The 19,053-nt window shown below is 42.0% G+C and overlaps 2 protein-coding genes across 10 annotated transcripts in view; one reads left to right on the forward strand and one right to left on the reverse strand.

The window, feature by feature from the left end:
* LOC122554929 (plastin-2-like) overlaps nucleotides 1-10,167 on the reverse strand; it is a 79,005-nt gene extending 68,838 nt beyond the window's left edge. The window contains exons 1-2 of the mRNA XM_043700340.1: nucleotides 10,078-10,167; nucleotides 8,660-8,728 (exon numbers count right to left, since the gene is read on the reverse strand). The gene's annotated coding sequence lies outside the window, so the exon portion shown is untranslated. The remainder of the gene's footprint in view (nucleotides 1-8,659; nucleotides 8,729-10,077) is intronic.
* LOC122554930 (leucine-rich repeat-containing protein 63) overlaps nucleotides 10,134-19,053 on the forward strand; it is a 34,696-nt gene continuing 25,776 nt past the window's right edge. For 4 of the 9 annotated variants that reach the window (XM_043700344.1, XM_043700352.1, XM_043700353.1 and 1 more), the window contains exons 1-4: nucleotides 10,304-10,611; nucleotides 11,038-11,080; nucleotides 15,140-15,260; nucleotides 16,441-16,833. In XM_043700344.1, coding sequence (XP_043556279.1) covers nucleotides 15,170-15,260; nucleotides 16,441-16,833 — 484 coding nt within the window. In that variant the 5' untranslated portion in view covers nucleotides 10,304-10,611; nucleotides 11,038-11,080; nucleotides 15,140-15,169. Of the gene's footprint in view, nucleotides 10,210-10,252; nucleotides 10,612-11,037; nucleotides 11,081-11,324; nucleotides 11,450-15,139; nucleotides 15,261-16,440; nucleotides 16,834-19,053 lie in introns of those variants that run through there. The other 5 variants (XM_043700346.1, XM_043700350.1, XM_043700347.1 and 2 more) reach the window with 5 other exon arrangements.

A 19,053-nucleotide genomic window follows, 5' to 3' on the forward strand; every position in this document is an offset into this window, starting at 1 on the left:
CCATTAAATTGGAAGATAGCAAATGTGACTCTTAATCCAAAACAGGAGACACAGAGAAGGAAACTATCGTCCAGTCAGCTTTACATCTGTCATAGGGAAGAAGTTAAGGTAGTTTTAGAGTTATAGTTTTACACTTACAGAAGTTTCAAAGTGATCAGGCAGGGTCAACATGGCTTTGTGAAAATTAAATCATGTTTAACTAATTTATTTGAATTCAATTAAGTAATAATGAGCTACGGATATAGGTGAGCTGGTAAATGTGCATATTTAGATTTCTATAAGGCATCTCAGAAGATGTCACAAAGGGATAATGTGGAAAATAAAGGCTCATGATGTAGGGAGTAACATGCTGACATGGCGAGAAGATTGGCTAGCTACCAAGAAACACAGTAAGTATAAATTTATAATTTTCTCTGGTTGGAAAGAGATCAGTGCTGGCACCTCACGTATGTACAATTTCTCAGTGACTTGAGTGAAGGGACCAAAGCTACATTTGCTGATTTTAAAGAAATCACAACATCAGGTTATAGTCCAACAGGTTTAATTGGAAGCACCAGCTTTCAAAGCGCTGCTCCTTCATCAGGCAGTTGTGAAGGACCAGTGCTTCGAAAGATAGTGCTTCCAATTAAACCTGTTGGACTACGACCTGGTGTTATGTGATTTTTAAATTTGTACACCCTAGTTCAAAACCGTCATCTCCAAATCATGACATTTGCTGATGACAAAGATAGATAGAAAAGTAAGTTTTGAAGTGAACATAGGAGGTTACAAAAAAAAATATGTAGATGAATGGACAAAGATCTGGCAAGTGGATTATAAATTGGCAAGATGTGAAACTGTCCATTTTGGCAGGAAGAAGTGTATTCCATAAATGGTAAGAGATTACAAAGCTCCAAGGTGCAGCAGGAGCTAGGTGACCTTGTGCATGAAACAAAAACAAGAGAAAAAGGTTAATGTGCAGGTTCAAGTAATTAGGAAAGCTGTAGAATGTAATAAGTTGTGATAGGAATTTAGAAGATTTGATTGAAACACAAGTCATCTTGAAATGGTAATAATGGAGAGGATGTTTCCTCTTGGGAGTGAATCTACAAGTAGGGGTCACTGTTTAAATATTTGGGATAGCCAATTTTAGTCCGATGAGGCATGGTTTTCTTTCAGAGGATGGGAAGTCTTTGGACCTCTTTTCCTCAAAGACCCTGCTTCTGAGGAAGCAGGGAGTTTGAATATTTTTAAGACAGAATGGGATAGTTTCTTAGTAAGCAAGAGTTGAAAGTGGTGGGCAGGATTGGAAATTATACATCAGATCAGCCATGAACTTGCTACAGGACATGGCAGGTTTAGTGTTAAATTGTTTACTCCTGTTCCCAACTGATAAGATGGCATGTTCATAGGACACAGATATCACTTGAAGTTAGCATTCACTGTCCAACCCTAACTGACTTTGAGAAAGTGGCGGTGAGCTGCCCTCTTGAACTGCTGCAATCCTTGGAGGTCCCTCACTGTTAGGCAGGAAGTTCCAGGACTTTGACCCAGTAACAATGAAGGGATAATGATATACTTCCAAGACAGAATGGTGTGCGAGGGACTTGGAGGGGAAATTGTTCTTGAGGTGTATCAACCCATACATTGAAGGTCTCAGAGGTTAGGAATGGAGTTCTAGGATCTGAGCCAGCCGTGAGTGACCACAGACATATCTCCAAGTCATACTGAGGTGCCTCTTGTTGACTGCCATTTCCATGCTCCTGGTAGTTCTCTGCTTTTAAGTGGTGATGGTTTCAGGTTTAAGCTGGACTTCCAAAGAAGCCATGGCAACTTGCCACAGCCCACAGAAAATAAAATTTGGGCCATCCAGCTGCAATGAAACCATAGAACTGCCACTACATAGGCAAGAAGGGGAGATGTTTAAAGTGGGAAGCTGTTCAAATGGATTATATCAAATTGTGTGTATGTTGCTGGAGCTACATTCATTCAAGAAAGTGGACAGTATTCCACCACAATGTTGACTTAGTACGATAGGACCTGTTGAAGGGTGAAGGTGAACAATTAGCTACAGAATACGCAGCCTCCCAGGTGCTCTAGCAGCCACAACTTTCATGAATCTGTTACAGCTGAGTTCTTCCTCAATGCTGACCCCATCACGTTGAGAATTGTAATGTGATTGCATGTCATTGGGAAGTGGTTAGGCTCTCTTGTTGGAGACAGCTGATGCAAATATTACTTGCAATTTATCAGCTCAGGCTTTGCTGCACATGGGTACAAACTACTTCATGTTTGACCCAAATGATGGAAGAGACATCACTGATAAAGCAGCTGAAGACAACCAGGACCTAAGTAATTGAATCGAAGAATCCTTACAGTGTGTAAAGAGGCCATTCAAATGCACACAACTCTCTGAAGAGCAAACCCAGCAACTCCCCACCCCCTCCATCGCTATAACTCTGCATTTACCATGGCTAATGCACCAACCTGCAAATCTTTGGACAGTGGGAGAAAACCGGAACACCCAGTGAAATCCCCAGAGAGAACACGCTAACTCCATACAGACAGTCACTCGACGCTGGAATCAAACCCTGGATCCCTTGTGCTGTGAGGCAACGGTACTAACCAGAGTTGTCAAGCCACCTTCTGCCCTGAGAATTACAGCAGTTCTTCAAAAACTATTACTAAAGTTCCATGTGAAAAGAATTCTCTGCACATGAATGTTTGTTAAAACATTAAGGTAGACACTCAATTAGTCAAGGAGGTAAAAACAAAGACTGCAGATGCTGGAAACCAGGATTCCTGATGAAGGGCTTTTGCCCGAAACGTCTATTTCGCTGCTCCTTGGATGCTGCCTGAACTGCTGTGCTCTTCCAGCACCACTAATCCAGATCAATTAGTTAAGACAGAGGGAACAGTAGGTATTCATTTTCACTGGGGAGGTATGTCCAGTACTATACATCATGGAATCCTGAGTATGCAGAAGGAAGCTATTCAGCCCATCCAGCCCACACTGACCCTCTGACAAGCATCCCTCCCAGGCCCCTACTGCAACAGGTGTATCATGTCTAACCCACCTAGTCTGCATACTCCTGGACACTACGGACAATTTAGTATTGCCAATCCACCCAACCTGCACATCTTTGGACTGTGGGAGGAAACCGGAGCACCCAGAGGAAACCCACGCAGACACGGGGAGAACATGCAAACTCCACTTGAGGTTGGAATCGAACCTGGGTCCCTGGTACTGTAAGACAGCAGTGCTAATTACTGACCCTGGCATGCCGCCCCAGTTAAGTTCTTGTTTGACTACAGTTAATTAATTCATGAAATGGACCTGTATTCACAACTGAATGCATGCACAATTGATTTGCAATGGAGAACAGGTACAATTAAATCAAGAAAAATACTTACTTCTAATCAATCTTTTCAGACATGTTATGACACACCTGGAGCAGATGGGACATGAACCCAAAAGGTAGGAACACTACCACTGCCCTCCCCACCCCAATAAAGGGGCAGTCACAGAATTCCAGCAAATGAAATTCAATGCGGATATCACACACAGAACAATAATGGGAAATAACATTCCTCACAGAATGATGATTAACTCGCTAATAGAGGAGGCTGGGGTGTTGAGGGCAGGGGGAGGGGAATCAAAGTTTCCAGACACGGCCCCATCCATTTCTCTGTCCTAATGTCCTCTCTCTGACAGCCCCCTACTTGGGGTTTAAATGTCACATTTGTCACATCTACTTTGATCTCCAGGGAAATCATTGTGGATCTATAGATAAAACAAATATATTTTTCTCTTTAACATGCAGCTATCACTTGTTAATTAAAGATGCAATTAGCATGATCTAAATAAAGAAGCCAATTACAAAGATTTCCTGAGTGAAAAGAAAGAAAAGTCTTACTTGAAAACACAAAAACATGACATCAAAATGGAAAGACATAAACACTAGTAACAGGTTTAAAAGGGAAACTATCTGATACGGACAGGGAGAATAAAGATTACCAGTTTAAAAGTCCTCAGGGATTTATTGAGGTGTATGATTTTTAACTTGGGGCTACAAATGTTTAAGTGTTTGACTTGGATATTCTGCATTGGCAAAGCTTATAGATATTGTTGAGTTTCCAGAAAATGGTTAGTCCTCAATTTACTTCTGCTGCTTTCCAGGATGGAAAGAAACATGGAGAGAAACAAAGTAAGCAACTCTTCTAGTTATTGCTTATAAATTCATCTCTTCCTCCTATTGATCAAAAGCGGCTGCTAAAATACAGCTCCATGTATATTCCTGGGTCTGTCTCCACTGTCTTTCCAAGCTAACTAACCAGTAGACCAACCTTTCATCGCCCAATATGTGAAAATACAGCTGCAATCAAAACAGGAGATTACATTTTCTTGGTGCTAACTTGTTTGCGGGATTCAATGCCTTGAAATAAAAATTTTTTTTTTTTTAAAAACAGTTTGGCTTATTTCACATGGGTTTCTTATAGTTTGCCTCAATTTGTAATCAGGTGACCAGTGCAGCCATTTTAGGTCTCTGTTTCAGTTGCGAAAATCTGAAAATCTCTCCCACAGTAAGTTTTTGGGGCCTGTTCATTAGACATACCAGTGGAGTGCCACAAGGATCGGTGCTGGGTCCTCTACTTTTTGTCATTTACATAAATGATTTGGATGTGAGCATAAGAGGTACAGTTAGTAAGTTTGCAGATGACACCAAAATTGGAGGTTTAGTGGACAGCGAAGAGGGTTACCTCAGATTACAACAGGATCTGGACCAGATGGGCCAATGGGCTGTGAAGTGGCAGATGGAGTTTAATTCAGATAAATGCGAGGTGCTGCATTTTGGGAAAGCAAATCTTAGCAGGACTTATACACTTAATGGTAAGGTCCTAGGGACTGTTGCTGAGCAAAGAGACCTTGGAATGCAGGTTCATAGCTCCTTGAAAGTGGAGTCGCAGGTAGGTAGGATAGTGAAGAAGGTGTTTGGTATGCTTTTATTGGTCAGAGTATTGAGTACAGGAGTTGGGAGGTCATGTTGAGGCTGTACAGGACATTGGTTAGGCCACCGTTGGAATATTGTGTGCAATTCTGCATGTCCTTCCTATCGGAAAGATGTTGTGAAACTTGAAAGGGTTCAGAAAAGATTTACAAGGATGTTGCCAGGGTTGGAGGAGTTGAGATTTAGGGAGAGGCTGAACAGGCTGGGGCTGTTTTCCCTGAAGCGTCGGAGGCTGAGGGGTGACCTTATAGAGGTTTACAAAATTATGAGGGGCATGGATAGGGTAAATAGGCAAAATCTTTTCCCTAGGGTCAGGAGTCCAGAACTAGAGGGCATAGGTTTAGGGTAAGAGGGGAAAGATATAAAAGTGACCTAAGGGTCAACTGTTTCATGCAGAGGGTGGTATGTGTATAGAATGAGCTGCCAGAAGTAGTGGTGGGGGCCAGTACAATTGCAACATTTAAGAGGCATTTGGATGGTTATATGAATAGCAAGGGTTTGGAGGGATATGGGCCGGGTGCTGGCAGGTGGGACTAGATTGGGTTGGGATATCTGGTCTGTTTCCATGCTGTACATCTCTATGACTATGACATTCAAGAGGAGCTGAACTTGGCCCTTGTGGCTAAAAGGATCAAGAGGTTATGGAGAGAAATTGGGAGTGGGATACTGCAATTGCATGATCAGCCATGATCATATTGAATGGTGGTGCATGCTCGAAGAGCTGAATGGCCTACTCCAGCTCCTATTTTCTATGCTCCTCTAAATAATATTTGCACTGTAACTGCGCAAAATCTTGGTCAAAACTCCAAGTTACTGGCACGTAACCCTTCAACTTGCTTGGATGACTGGCTGCAGGAAATACTGAAGGAAAGAATCTGAAAACTCCCGTACATGGTCAGAAATCAATAGACAGTAGAATAAAACAACCTCTGGCAGAAGCATGCACGGTGTAACACGGCAGCAACAATTAGTAGCTAGCTGTTCTGCTCCGTCAGTCAAGAGCAAGCGACGACAGTAAAATGGTTTGATGTAGTCTGTCGAGGATAGTTCCCAGGCAGCAGGTGTTCAGTATACCTTACACTCACCAGTATAAAAGAGAAATGGAACTAGCTGGGCACAGAGACAACAAACATAACAAAGATCAGAGTATGAATACCCCAAATACACTCCCCAAACATCCTAAAATTAATTCACCAATCTAAAATTTGATAACATGTCTTGCAATCTTTCATTCTTTTACTTCTCCTGAAATAAACACATGGCACCAATGTTTTATTTAATGCTGTAGCATAGAAAACACAATGCCAGTTTAGAATCAGTTGAAAGGATAACAGACCCGTGTCTAAACGTTTACACTCAAAATGATATGAAATAGGACGTACCTTGCTTTGGAAAATTTTGATGGCACAAACTTAATTCTACCTCACGTCAGTGGCATACATATTGCCAAAATAGATGAATAGTTGAATCATGGCAAGCAGTTGATGTAATGAGGTTCGATACCCTAATTTCTGTTTTCAGCATGCAAAGACACTTACAAGTGCAGCAGAGTAACATTGTACAATAACTGTAAGCATGTATTGTGACATCATACCAACATTTGGAGCAGAAAATGTTCTAGTATAATTTTATAAGATATAGGAGCACAATTAGGCCATTTGGCCCATTGTGTCCACTATGTCATTTCATAATGGCTGATATGCTCCTCAACCCCATTTTCTTGCCTTCAACCCATTACCAAATGTCCAACCTCTCCTTAAATTTCCTCACTGTCCCAGCATCCACCGCACTTTGGGGTAGCAAATTCCACAGACTCAAAACTCTTTGGGAGAAGTTGTTTCTCCTCAACTGCTTTAAATTTGCTACTCCTTATCCTGTCTTTGACCTCTTGTCCTAGAGTGTTCAACAAGAGGAAGCATCTGTTTCATGTCTATTTTATCCATACCTTTTATCTTCTTGAATAACTCAATTTGATCTCCCCTCATTCTCCTAAATCCCAGACAGTATAGCTCTAAACTGTTCAATCTCTCTTCGTATGACAAACCCCTCATCTCTAGAATCAATCTAGTGAACCGCCTCCAATGCTAATTCATCTTTCCTCAAATAATATCTCTATCTTTGATGTGGTACAATTGCTTTGCATGATTACAATCATGTGAAAGTGCCTTGGGGACATCTTCCACATTCAAGACATTTGTTTTACTATATTGTCTCTTTGAAGACCAATGAAAGAGAAAAGGAATCGAGGCATCCATCCACAATTAAATCAGAGCATTTTCACTATGAATGCCCCACTTCCATATTCTTTGTAACTCTGACTTAAGAACAAGAATGAGAGAACTGGAATTGCCCAAGACAAATGGACAATTCTTCAAGTCTTGTAACCAGGCTGTCCCAGCCAATGGCCAGGGAGACATTTTTTAATTGGCTGTGGATACAGGTAATGTTGGATCTTTGCAAATAAAGCAAAACTGGAGTTGGCCTTGGGCTTAAATGGTGATATCCACCTTTGAGTCAGTAGGATTTGAACCTCACTCTGTGCTAGCAATTAAGTTCTGGATTGAAATCCACTGGATGCAGTGAGCCAGGTGATGCTGCTACAGAGGAGAAATTTCCTTACTGATCCACATTGGTTGTTAGGGCCAGACGAGGCATATTCATGTTGCAACCTGTGAGCTCTTCCACTGCTTTACAGGTTCCCCCTTAAAAGGGAAGTGTGTAAATACAAAAACAGCACGATTATCATAAAGGGAATAGTTGAGATGGCTCAGTGGTGACATGAGGCTTGAATGCAGTTATGTTCCTGATCATTAGAGGAAGTGGTCATGTTTTGTGCAATGGGGCCCCAGTAGATTTAAAAAACACAAACACAGTTGAAGAATTCAATTGAAAATAATTTGCAAAGAACAAGTATTTTGTCTTCCAAACAAAACAAAGTTGCTCAATTCTGCTGGTATAGTGCACCCTGCACAATTTATGGTTTGGGAGGACTGATCAGCCACAAATCTTTCACTCAGGGATACAGAATTTGAAAATTTGCTGTTATTCAGGGAAACGAACCTCCTTAATTCACAGAATAAAAGATCTTCCCTGACAGGAATTTGGGAAACTTCAACCCAGTTTACACAGAATTCAGCAGAACTTGGCAAAACACCATAAAATGGTTAACCACAAAGATAGACAAGGAAACAGACGGCAAATGCACCAAGACAAGAAAACTATAATCATGGGCATTAAAATATAGGTCATATCATAACACAACCACCGAGCTTCTGATGAGGTGAATAACTGAAGGGACATGTTTTCAGAGGAATTTTCATTTGCCAAAGCATTTTATAACACACAAACAAACAAGCTTAACACCATGCTTACGATTCTGCAAACGAAAGACATCACATAGGTAGGATTTTCAAGAGCTACACAAACTCTCCCATTTGCTTAGGAACTCAAGCAAAGAAGAACCATCTGAGCACATCTTCTAACTTAACTTGAAATGGGATCACACAACTGCAGAGGAATTGGAAGGCGAGAGGTGTCAATTGCCCTCATCAGGATAATGTCAAAATATGTTAAAATTAGCATCCACCAAAACAATAAGTATTCTGGCATTTCTCAGTATAGTACACTCTTGAAAGGAATAGTGAACATTATAAAAGTAGCATTTTACTCACCAATAATCTGCTCAGTGATGCTGAGTTCAGGTTCTGTCAGGACCACTCATCACCAGGAGTTGCTGCAGCCTTAAATCAAATATAGACAAGAGCTGAATTCAAATGGCCAAGAGAGCGTAACTGTCCCTGACATCGAGGCAGCTTTTGACCATGGGGATTCTAGAGTCAGTGGAAATCGGGAGAAAATTCTGCTGATTGGAATCATATCTGCACTAAGGAAGCTGGTGTGGTTGATGGAGACCAATCATCTCAGTTGCAGAACATTGCTTCAGAAATTCCTCAAGGCAATAATTCATGCCCACTATTCAGCAGCTTCATCATTAACTTTCCTTCTATCTTTAGGATGGAATTGATGAGATTTTTAAAATATACCCAAACTGATATCAAGGCTTAGACTGCATGGTGGCAGCCATTTAGTTGATGAATAGAAATTGATTGTTGTTGTCAGGTCATATATATGGATGCTAACTCAAGCTTCAAGAATCAGCATACAGATGATAAAAGGGAAAAAGACTAAAAGATAGCTCCTTGGGTCACACATTGTGCAGCCCCCCCAAGATTAGGTCAAACCTAAACAAATTCTACAGCCTTGCTCTCTCCACAGGGTGCTCGATCTCTCTAGGTTTCCCTTTAAAGATGCAATCGCCTCTGCCTCAGCTACTCCTCGTTGCTACTGCATTTACTGCTCTAGTAACCTTTGCATAAATAACGGGAGTCTCTCCCTATACTAAAATTTTACATCAATGACTCTTGGTCACAGGCTTCCTAACCAACACATTCATGCACCGTGAAGCAATGCAGCAGCAGAACAGCCCAAAGCAATGACAGGGGATGAAATAAGCACTAACTCAGGGTTAGGAAAACCCTGAGTTAGGAAAAGTCGACCGAATTCTCACTTTTTTGCAAAATATTAATACACAGGAAAGTTTGTATCTTGAAAATTCATATAATTTGCGATTAAACAGTGGTTCCTACAGCTCCCACACATACACCAGTGACCCCAGCTTACATTTTCATTTGAAAGCCCAATCGATAGATCAATGCAGCCTGTCACATTGCCCGAGGGCTAGTAACCCTGCTTTAACTTCTCTGCGTTGAGTGAAGGGAGGGTGACATTGGGAGGGGAGGGGAGGGGGGGGAAAGAAACATGCCGTATGTTTTTTTTCTGCATTGCAACTTGCACGTACTCAGCACGTCAGTCACCGTTTTGCCCATTTAACACTGAACCGCGCTGTAAATACGATGATTCATGATTCTAGTCAATACAGATGGATGCAATGTTATATATTACGGCCACCAATTCGTTTAGCTTAATGTGAACTGCCCACTCCCCCCCCGATTTCTTTTTTTTTCGGGAGTCAGTTAACGCACGGAAATGTGGAAGTTAATAAATTCCCCCTCAAGAGCTTTCGAAGTACCTGCAAGTGTTCCTCCCTCTACTGCCAGAGTTAGCGCTGAACGCCAGCTCCCTCCCCTTGTCCTGACGCTGGCCCTTTTTGTATGCAAAATGTTGCCGGTCCATTGCGACAAGCGGTTGCCTCACTCACTGGGTACGAGTACGTCGGGAGAAATCACGAGTGACTTATTGGGCCCATTTTTCTCTCATGAGCTGCATTTCTTTTCGACAAAAGTTGCCCTCGGTTTTTTTTTTGGGGGGGGGGGGGAAACGCACGCCGTTTAAAGGTAAATTCAAAAGGTTGATGCTCCCTCCAAGGGGCGGGGGTTCTGCTGGTGTTGGGAAAAAAAACACAATGCAACGCCCTTCCCTTCCCTCCCCAGTGCCCACTCTGTACAGGTGTTGGATCCCAATGGAGCTGCAGGGAGCGCGTGGGGTTGGGGGGACCCGGCGCGTGCTCGGCTCCTGGGAGCGACGCGGCGGCGGCGGTTGCTACCGGCCGTGGTTGCTAGGGCGGTTGCTTGGGTAAGGGGACCTGGCGACGGCAGTGCCGCAGGTGAGCGAGAGTGGCTTCCCCGGAGAAAACGGTTGAACCGGAAGACAAGGTGGCCCCGCGTGCGCCCCCCCCCAGGAGGATCAACGCCCCGCCTTCCGTTCGACTCCTCCAATGGACCGAATGGCCTCTCTCTCTCTCTCTCTCTTCTCCCCTCTCCCCCCCCCGACGCCATAACGTTTCTGTGACTCTTGAAGTTTGCACGACCCCGAACCCGGCGACCAGGGCAATTTGTTCCTGATCAACCTTGGCAGGACTCTCACGCCTGCAGACGGACCTTGAGGCTCAGGGATAAGGACAAGTACCACCCAGCCCCCAAAGTTATTATTCGCCTTTACGCAGCGGATCAGCAAAGAGCTGGCCAGCCTGCCTCTGCAAAGACGTCCTCTACCGCTTTCAGAGCTTTTTTTTTGTTTCCTTCTGTAATAGGGAACGATGGAGTACTGTGGAAAGACAGAAGACAGGATTTGGAGTATGTCAATAGTCTTTTTGTAAACATTGAAACAAAGACAGGCATTTATATAGAATGTCATGTTACTTGCAATGTGGCAGCTCATTTATACGCAGCAAGGTCCACAAACGCCAACGTGACCATCGTCAGATTATTTGCTTTCAGGAGGTGTTGAGGGGTAGATGTTGACCAGGGCGCACAGGCAAAACATATTTTGCTCTTTACAACAATTGGTTGGTTTCTGCTGCACACACCTGAGAGAGTAAAATGGGTCTCAAGTTTCACATGTCATCCAATACCTTTGAGATTGCAGCGCTTCCTTAGTGCCCCTGAACTGAATTCAGTTAAGTTTTTATTATATGTTCGAGATTCATAATTTTCCATTTTGCGGTGAGTACTTCAACTGTGCCAATGCTGTCCTTATAAGTTTTGTTAATTCAAGTCTCGATATATATTTTTAAAATCACAAAACAGGTATGAGATTCAGTTCATAATGTAATGTAACATTTGTTTTCTTTGTCTACATTTCCCTTTGGCATTGAGTTTGTTAAAACATCAATCAAGAGTCAAGAGTAACTTTATTGTCATTTCTACCATTTACAACCAATACAGTAAAAATGAGAATGCGTTCTTCCAGGACCAAGCTGCTACATGGACCACACAAATTACACGAGAGTACAGTCATAACAGGGCAACATAAAGTGCATAGGAAATGTGCAAAACACGTAAGATAGCACAGTAATTCCTGACAAGTCAAGACAATCAGAATTATGAAGGAGGAGTAATGATCCTACTGTAGACTAGGATAGTAATCGGGTAAAGTGTAGAAAGATTAAGAGTTCCTATGGTATACCGAGAGGATTTTCTTTTACATAACGGCATGTTTCCAGCCCAATAAGAAATTAGGCACCACTGAACCAGGTTCTTGGGAATACAGTGGACTAAATAAACCAAGTGTCAATCGGTGCGCAGTCATAGGACAGTGATCATCATATCACAGGGTTTAATTGGCTATGGAAAAGGACAAAGAGCAATCTACAGTAAGAATAATTAAATTGTGTCGGGCAGGATAAATGAATCTGACCCAAATAAATTGGAATCCAAGATTGACAGACACAACTGAAACTGAGAAATGGGCTGTTGCTGAAGAGGTTCTAGTATAATCAAGGTCATTGACAAGAGAGAAAGATGTAGGATAGATACATCCAGAGCTCATGAAAGATATGGAGAGTAAGATGAATCAGAGAAAAAGGGAATTTGACAATTGTCAAGTACATAGAGGTAAAAACAATGACTGCAGATGCTGGAAACCAGATTCTGGATTAGTGCTGCTGGAAGAGCACAGCAGTTCAGGCAGCATCCAAGGAGCTTCAAAATCGATGTTTCGGGCAAAAGCCCTTCATCAGGAATAAAGGCAGTGAGCCTGAAGCGTGGAGAGATAAGCTAGAGGAGGGTGGGGAGAAAGTAGCATAGAGTACAATGGGTGAGTGGGGGAGGGGATGAAGGTGATAGGTCTGGGAGGAGAGGGTGGAGTGGATAGGTGGAAAAGGAGATAGGCAGGTAGGACAAGTCCGGACAAGTCATGGGGATAGTGCTGAGCTGGAAGTTTGGAACTAGGGTGAGGTGGGGGAAGGAGAAATGAGGAAACTGTTGAAGTTCACATTGATGCCCTGGGGTTGAAGTGTTCCAAGGCGGAAGATGAGGCGTTCTTCCTCCAGGCGTCTGATGATGAGGGAGCAGCGGTGAAGGAGGCCCAGGACCTCCATGTCATCTGCAGAGTGGGAGGGGGAGTTGAAATGTTGGGCCACGGGGCGGTATGGTTGATTGGTGCGGGTGTCCCGGAGATGTTCCCTAAAGCGCTCTGCTAGGAGGCGTCCAGTCTCCCCAATGTAGGGGAGACCGCATCGGAAGCAACAGATACAATAAATGATATTAGTGGATGTGCAAGTAAAACTTCCATCAAAGTTTTACTTGCACATCCACTAATATCATTTATTGTATCCGTTGCTTCCGATGCGTTCTCCTCTACATTGGGGAGACTGGGCGTCTCCTAGCAGAGCGCTTTAGGGAACATCTCCGGGACACCCACACCAATCAACCACACCGCCCCGTGGCCCAACATTTCAACTCCCCCTCCCACTCTGCAGATGACATGGAGGGCTCAGCACTGTCTACATGACTTGTCTGGACTTGTCCTATCTGCCTATCTCCTTTTCCACCTATCCAATCCACCCTCTCCTCCCTGACCTATCACCTTCATCCCCTCCCCCACTCAACCATTGTACTCTATGCTACTTTCTCCCCACCCCCACCCTCCTCTAGCTTATCTCTCCACGCTTCAGGCTCACTGTCTTTATTCCTGATGAAGGGCTTTTGCCCGAAACGTCGATTTCAAAGCTCCTTGGATGCTGCCTGAACTGCTGTGCTCTTCCAGCACCACTAATCCAGAATTGTCAAGTACATGACAATTGAGAACCTGGTTCAATGTAGAAGGTTCAGATGGGAATTAAAGAAACAAGTGCAAGAAGCAAAGACAGAGTATGAGAAGCGACTAGGAACTAACATAAAAGAAATCCAAAAGCCTTCATTAGGAAAATGATTAGTAAAAATTGGTAAAAGGGGGAAATGAGCTGACCAGGTACTTCAAACAAATTTACCTATGGAGGTAATGGGCATTGCTGAGTTACTACTTTAATGCTTTTCATCTGTCATTACCAAGGAAGACGTTGTGTCCAAGCAATGTTAAAACAAAAGATAACTGAAGAGTTCCAAATGAATGATTATGTAGTGCAAAGCAGTAGCAGTAGTTTTGATAGAGGTGAGGGGTGCTGGTGAGAATGTGTGAAGAAGATGCATTGTAGAAGTGGTGGACCTTCAGCTTTGGTGGGAGGTGGGTGCGGGAGCAGCGATAAAGTGTGAGGTAGCAGAGAGCACTTAACCTTGGCAGAGGGTCATTGACCTTCTTCCTACACTGCTGGCATTCATGCAGATGGCTCAGACTGCACTAATCTGGCTGGTGACCAGGATCTCTGGGACCCTATTTACGAATAGAGTCACTAATTGCTCCTTATCTGCCAATTCCAGGGTTGATGTCATGAACCATGTAGGCCCTGGACTGACAGTAGCTGTCTGGGTGCGCAACGGACTTTTAAAGATGGCATCAGTGCCAAGGATACAATATGTTCAGGAACTCCTGGCAGTGATGAGTTCTTAAAACAATGATGAAGAATCAGGCTACTATTGGACATGAGGGACATGTGGGGGTGATAGGCAGCTATGAGGTAGTTTGAGATGATTGCACGAGAAAGCCAGCTGGGTATCACAGACAGCAGTCCTTCATGAAACTTAGCGGAAAGACTTCAACCAAAATATGTTATAGTTTGGGCCCTACATCGAAATCCAAAGAGAAAAATAAATAAGGTTACGAGGAAAAGGCAGCAGAGGAGCATTAAATGCAGTGCTCTTACAGAGAACTGAGACAGATGATGAGCTGATTGGCCTGCTGTGCTCTAGCCTACAAGAAGAGTTTTCTTAGCATGCCAATAGATATCAACACAGTATTTCATTGGCCTGGCTTTCCACAGGTGGAGTAATTACATAGCTTCCAGTCCTTCATCTGGTGTCTTTACATCCGAATGCAAATAGTGACAGCTAACTGCAACAAACGATACTTAAGTGTTTTTTAATTGTGTTTTCTCGTCCTTCAAGTTAAGGCTCAAGTTTAGTTTCCAGGACTTGAGCGCACAATAATTTCAGTGCAGTAGCAAAGTAGTCCTGTCTGATCTGGGGTGACATTTTTCAACTTGCAAAAGGTTCTATGGTGCTCTAAAATATGGCACAGATTTGTCTTGGTCACTATTTATCACTCAAAACACTGTCAAAAGATGCTGTAAATATTGGATTGGCTACACCATGGTGTGGTGGTTACGAGGTTTTCAAAAAGGGAATGAAAAATGCCATGCTGATTTTGGCAATGGGACAGTCAATCAAGTATGTATAATATCACTTCTGGGTATTTAAAAAAAAAATTAACATGCTCCATATTATGTAAAACTTGACATTTGTTTCAATTAACTTCAGTCAACCATACAGATTTGAACCAGGTTCAATATGTCTGAACATGCTCAACTTCTTCGCAGACCATTGCCACCAAAAGATGCAATATCTGCAAAACCCTGTGAACCCATAAGTAGACCTCCTGGTAAGTAAACTATTTTCGTTGGAATTATTAGACGGGGTCTTGTTGTAGCAATGAAGTATTTAAGATCATTTACTTATTGTTTTGCATTCAAGTATTTCTTTTACCAATGCATCTGTTTGGTCTCAGACGATTTTTAAAAATGTTGTGTCATAATGTCAGCAGGGGCTTGATTGATATTACTGTTGTTTCTGAATCAGAAGGTTGTGCTTTCAAGGCTCACTCCAGAGGAATGAGCACAACACTTCCAGCTGTGATCTAGTGCATGATGAAAGGAGATTTGCTGGCGATATTCCTGACTTTTGGATGAAATATTAAATCATGGTCCTTATAAAGTCAATATAAAAATATTCTGCCAATACATGAATGTCTTGGTCAGTATTACAATCCTTGTATGGAGCTTATTAAAAACCTGTATTGAACTCTGTTGTGTTGGAAGCTTATTTTAAAATTGGAGTGTACAATTTGAATTATTTGTTTTCTAAAAACGTGGAAACAGAGTTCCTAAAGTTAATAAAGGTGGACTTTCAAATTGCAGCTTTATTCTGGTTCATAGTATATTTGAGAACTTAGTGTGAGACACATTGGCACAAGCTATTTATACTTTAGATTTTTACTGCTTTCAAACCATTAAAAACCACTAGATACTCAGTACAAGTAGGAGTCCTTATCAACACAGTATCCATTGGGATTCTGAAGTCTATTTTGGTTCAAAGTGCACCCCTCTAAATCAAGTTAGCTTTCTCAGTGCAATGGTCTTTTTATCTCAAACGTGATCCATTGGCCATTGAATCACTTAAGTTTCCTTTGAGCCTAAAGTCATGGATTCAGTGCATAACAGTCCTTCTTGCTAAGGTCTGAACGCTAAACCCTTGTCCCCAAACCATAAATTTTGCACCCACCACTTTGAATAGTCTTTTGGTGGTCTGCCCTAATGTCTCCTTACATGCACTGGTGTTGAGTTTTGGTTTGATTGAAGCTCCTATGAAGCACAGGAAATGTTTTTACGAATTTATCAGTGTCGAAATGTTTGCCAAACTGTGTAGTTTGTGTTTATCAACAATGTAGATATCTCGTGTGACAGTACTTTAGCCAGTCATCAGAAAGATTACATTATAGTGGTGTAATAATTGTTCTTAAAATTCAAGAACATTCTTTCAGCCTATTAAAATATATGTTGTAGATAAACTTTCTACGAAAAATGCCACAGCTCCCAAGGGTGAACACAAGAAGGAAAACGCAAAAGAATTAGACTCTGCCAATCAACCCTGCACTTCCTGTACTTCAAATAGATTTCTTTCCTGGGATGTTGCTATACATGGACAGGATGACTTGAATTTTGCAGAGGATGATCTTTGGTACGATTTAAATGATTTTCTTCAGGAACCCAGTGTGAGAGTTCCACCTTTGCGGAGTAAAGGCGTAGTCTTATCCCGTCACAACTATGAAAAAATTGTGAGGCTTCTTGCTGCTGAATTATGGAATCAGAACCAGGAAAAAGTGAACATTGTAGAATTGCCTTTTGATGATATTCCACCTGTGTCAAGACGAATACCTGAGAGGCAACGCACTATTGGTATGATATTTTGACATTTTCAGAAATTTACAGCTAAAGTTATAGGAATGCCTTGCTTGCAAACAAAGAGTTGCTTCTAATCACAAAGGAAATGGCGTTTTAAGGAATTGTAAAAGTAGATTTTCCTGATTAGCTGATGAAAAATATATTTGGAAGTGGGGGAAAGTAAAGTATCCTTGTGCTGCAGAAGTGAATTTGCTGGGGGAGGTTACAATTTTGTCAGATTCCTACTTCTCAGCACCAAACAACGATCCATCCTGGAAATGCACATGTGCAGAGATGAACTAAAAATAGAAATATTCTAACCTGCTGTGTACTCTGCAGTGAAATAGTGCAACAAAACATTCTTAAAGATTCATGCTTGAATTGTGGCTGCTAATTGCAGGTAACCCAAGAGAAAATAGGCAACTAAATTGGGGAAAGGTGCCAATTTTTGAAGACCCCTCCCCCAACACTGGCATCTTCATAAATGGTAAAGTCTGATGAACTCCAGGTATTGGGCCTTGAGTTATTCATTATACTTTTGATACATTATATATAATTATTCATTATACAATTGTTAGCAGAATAGGTGAAGGCTGAAGAGATAAATATTGCAAATATGGCCAGCCTGCAATGCAGTGGCTCTCAGGAAAGTGGCAGTTTTGGACTTATCCTCTGATGTTGGGGTGGGAAGGCTGCATTACACGTTAGGGAGATCCTGGAGCTTTGGGATTCTGGGATTGGAAATGGAGATGCTGATCGTGGTAAATGTATAATTTTTTTAAAAATGTACCCAATATTCAGCTTTGCTTTTCCTCATTGAGCAGATTGCCTTGGTTCAAATCTATTTTACTAATCAACCTGTTAGATGTTATTACACACCTCTGGAACAGATGGGACTTGAACCTAGGCCTTCTGGTCCAGGGGGTAGAGATACTACCACGGCACCATAAGAGGGCCTTTGCCTTTGTTCAAACTAATGCAGGAGAAACAGGTTTTTGTTTAATTGACTATGGGATGAGACCCTAACTAGCGAGGCCAGTATTCCTCAGCTATTCACTCATTGTCCTTGAGAAAATAGTAATGATCTGCCTTCTTAAATATGACTGAGTGGCTTGCTAAGCCTTTTCTGAGTGCAGTTAAGAGTCAACCACATTGCTGTGGGTCTAGAGTTACACATTGCCTGGACCAACCGAGGACAGCAGATTTCTTTCCCAAAGGACATTATATTTTAAAGAATCTGATAGATTTTACCTGCTGTTATGGGACCCAGCGATACTGTTTAACATGTCTAAAGCAAGCATAATTTGACTTCTCTTTCTGATCAGGCTCTAACATACTGCCTGCCCTGCAGGGAATGACTGACTGCCATCAGTGGATTTGACATCCAATTCAAATCAAAGGACTTGAAAGCCTTTATCATGACAAATGATTATAGACTGTCAGAGCTGATATTTTTGGGCTTGGGTCCATAGCAGGAATTCCCACTAAATCAGGAGCAAAACGATATTCAATCACTATATTGCCTCAGAGAGGCTGTAAAAATGATTGGTACAGGAATTTGCAGTTGAAATGCTTAACAAAGTCGCACCTGGGATGCAATTTTTGCTAATGGGCTTCTGGGAAAATAAACATTCCTTTTTTTGTTAGAATAACAGTACCTCAGAGAATAACAGTCCCAGAGATATTAAGAGTTCCATGTTGGGTCTAGCATAAATGGCTATGATTTGTTTAAGTATAGCTATTTTGTAGGCTAATATTAATTCATTTTCCCATACGATAAACTTATTCCTGGCAGTAAAAGTTTAACACATGGAGCCCATTTTATCTCCAAAGTGCTTAAACAACAGTGAACATAGTAATTCTTATTAAATCTTCCCATTTTATACAGGCTATTGTGCAGGGGTAGTACTTCTACTCGAGGCTAGGAGTCCCAGGTTTCTGGATTGCTCCAGAGTGTGTAATAATATTGTTGGATAGGTTGATTAGAAAGTATCTACACAGGTACTGGAGAATGCAGCTGAATTTTACTAATGTAATAATTGTGGAAGGTGGACTGAAAAAAAACTTTGTCAATAGACTTTGCATCAAATTGAATTAGATTCCCTACAGTATGGAAACAGGCCCTTCAGCCCAACAAGTCCACACCGACTCTCTGAAGAGTAACCCACCCAGACCCATTCCCTCTGACTAATGCACCTAACATTATGGGCAATTTAGCATGGCCAATTCACCTGG

The sequence above is a fragment of the Chiloscyllium plagiosum genome, chromosome 12, assembly GCF_004010195.1.
Source record: "Chiloscyllium plagiosum isolate BGI_BamShark_2017 chromosome 12, ASM401019v2, whole genome shotgun sequence".
Lineage (NCBI taxonomy): Eukaryota > Metazoa > Chordata > Chondrichthyes > Orectolobiformes > Hemiscylliidae > Chiloscyllium > Chiloscyllium plagiosum.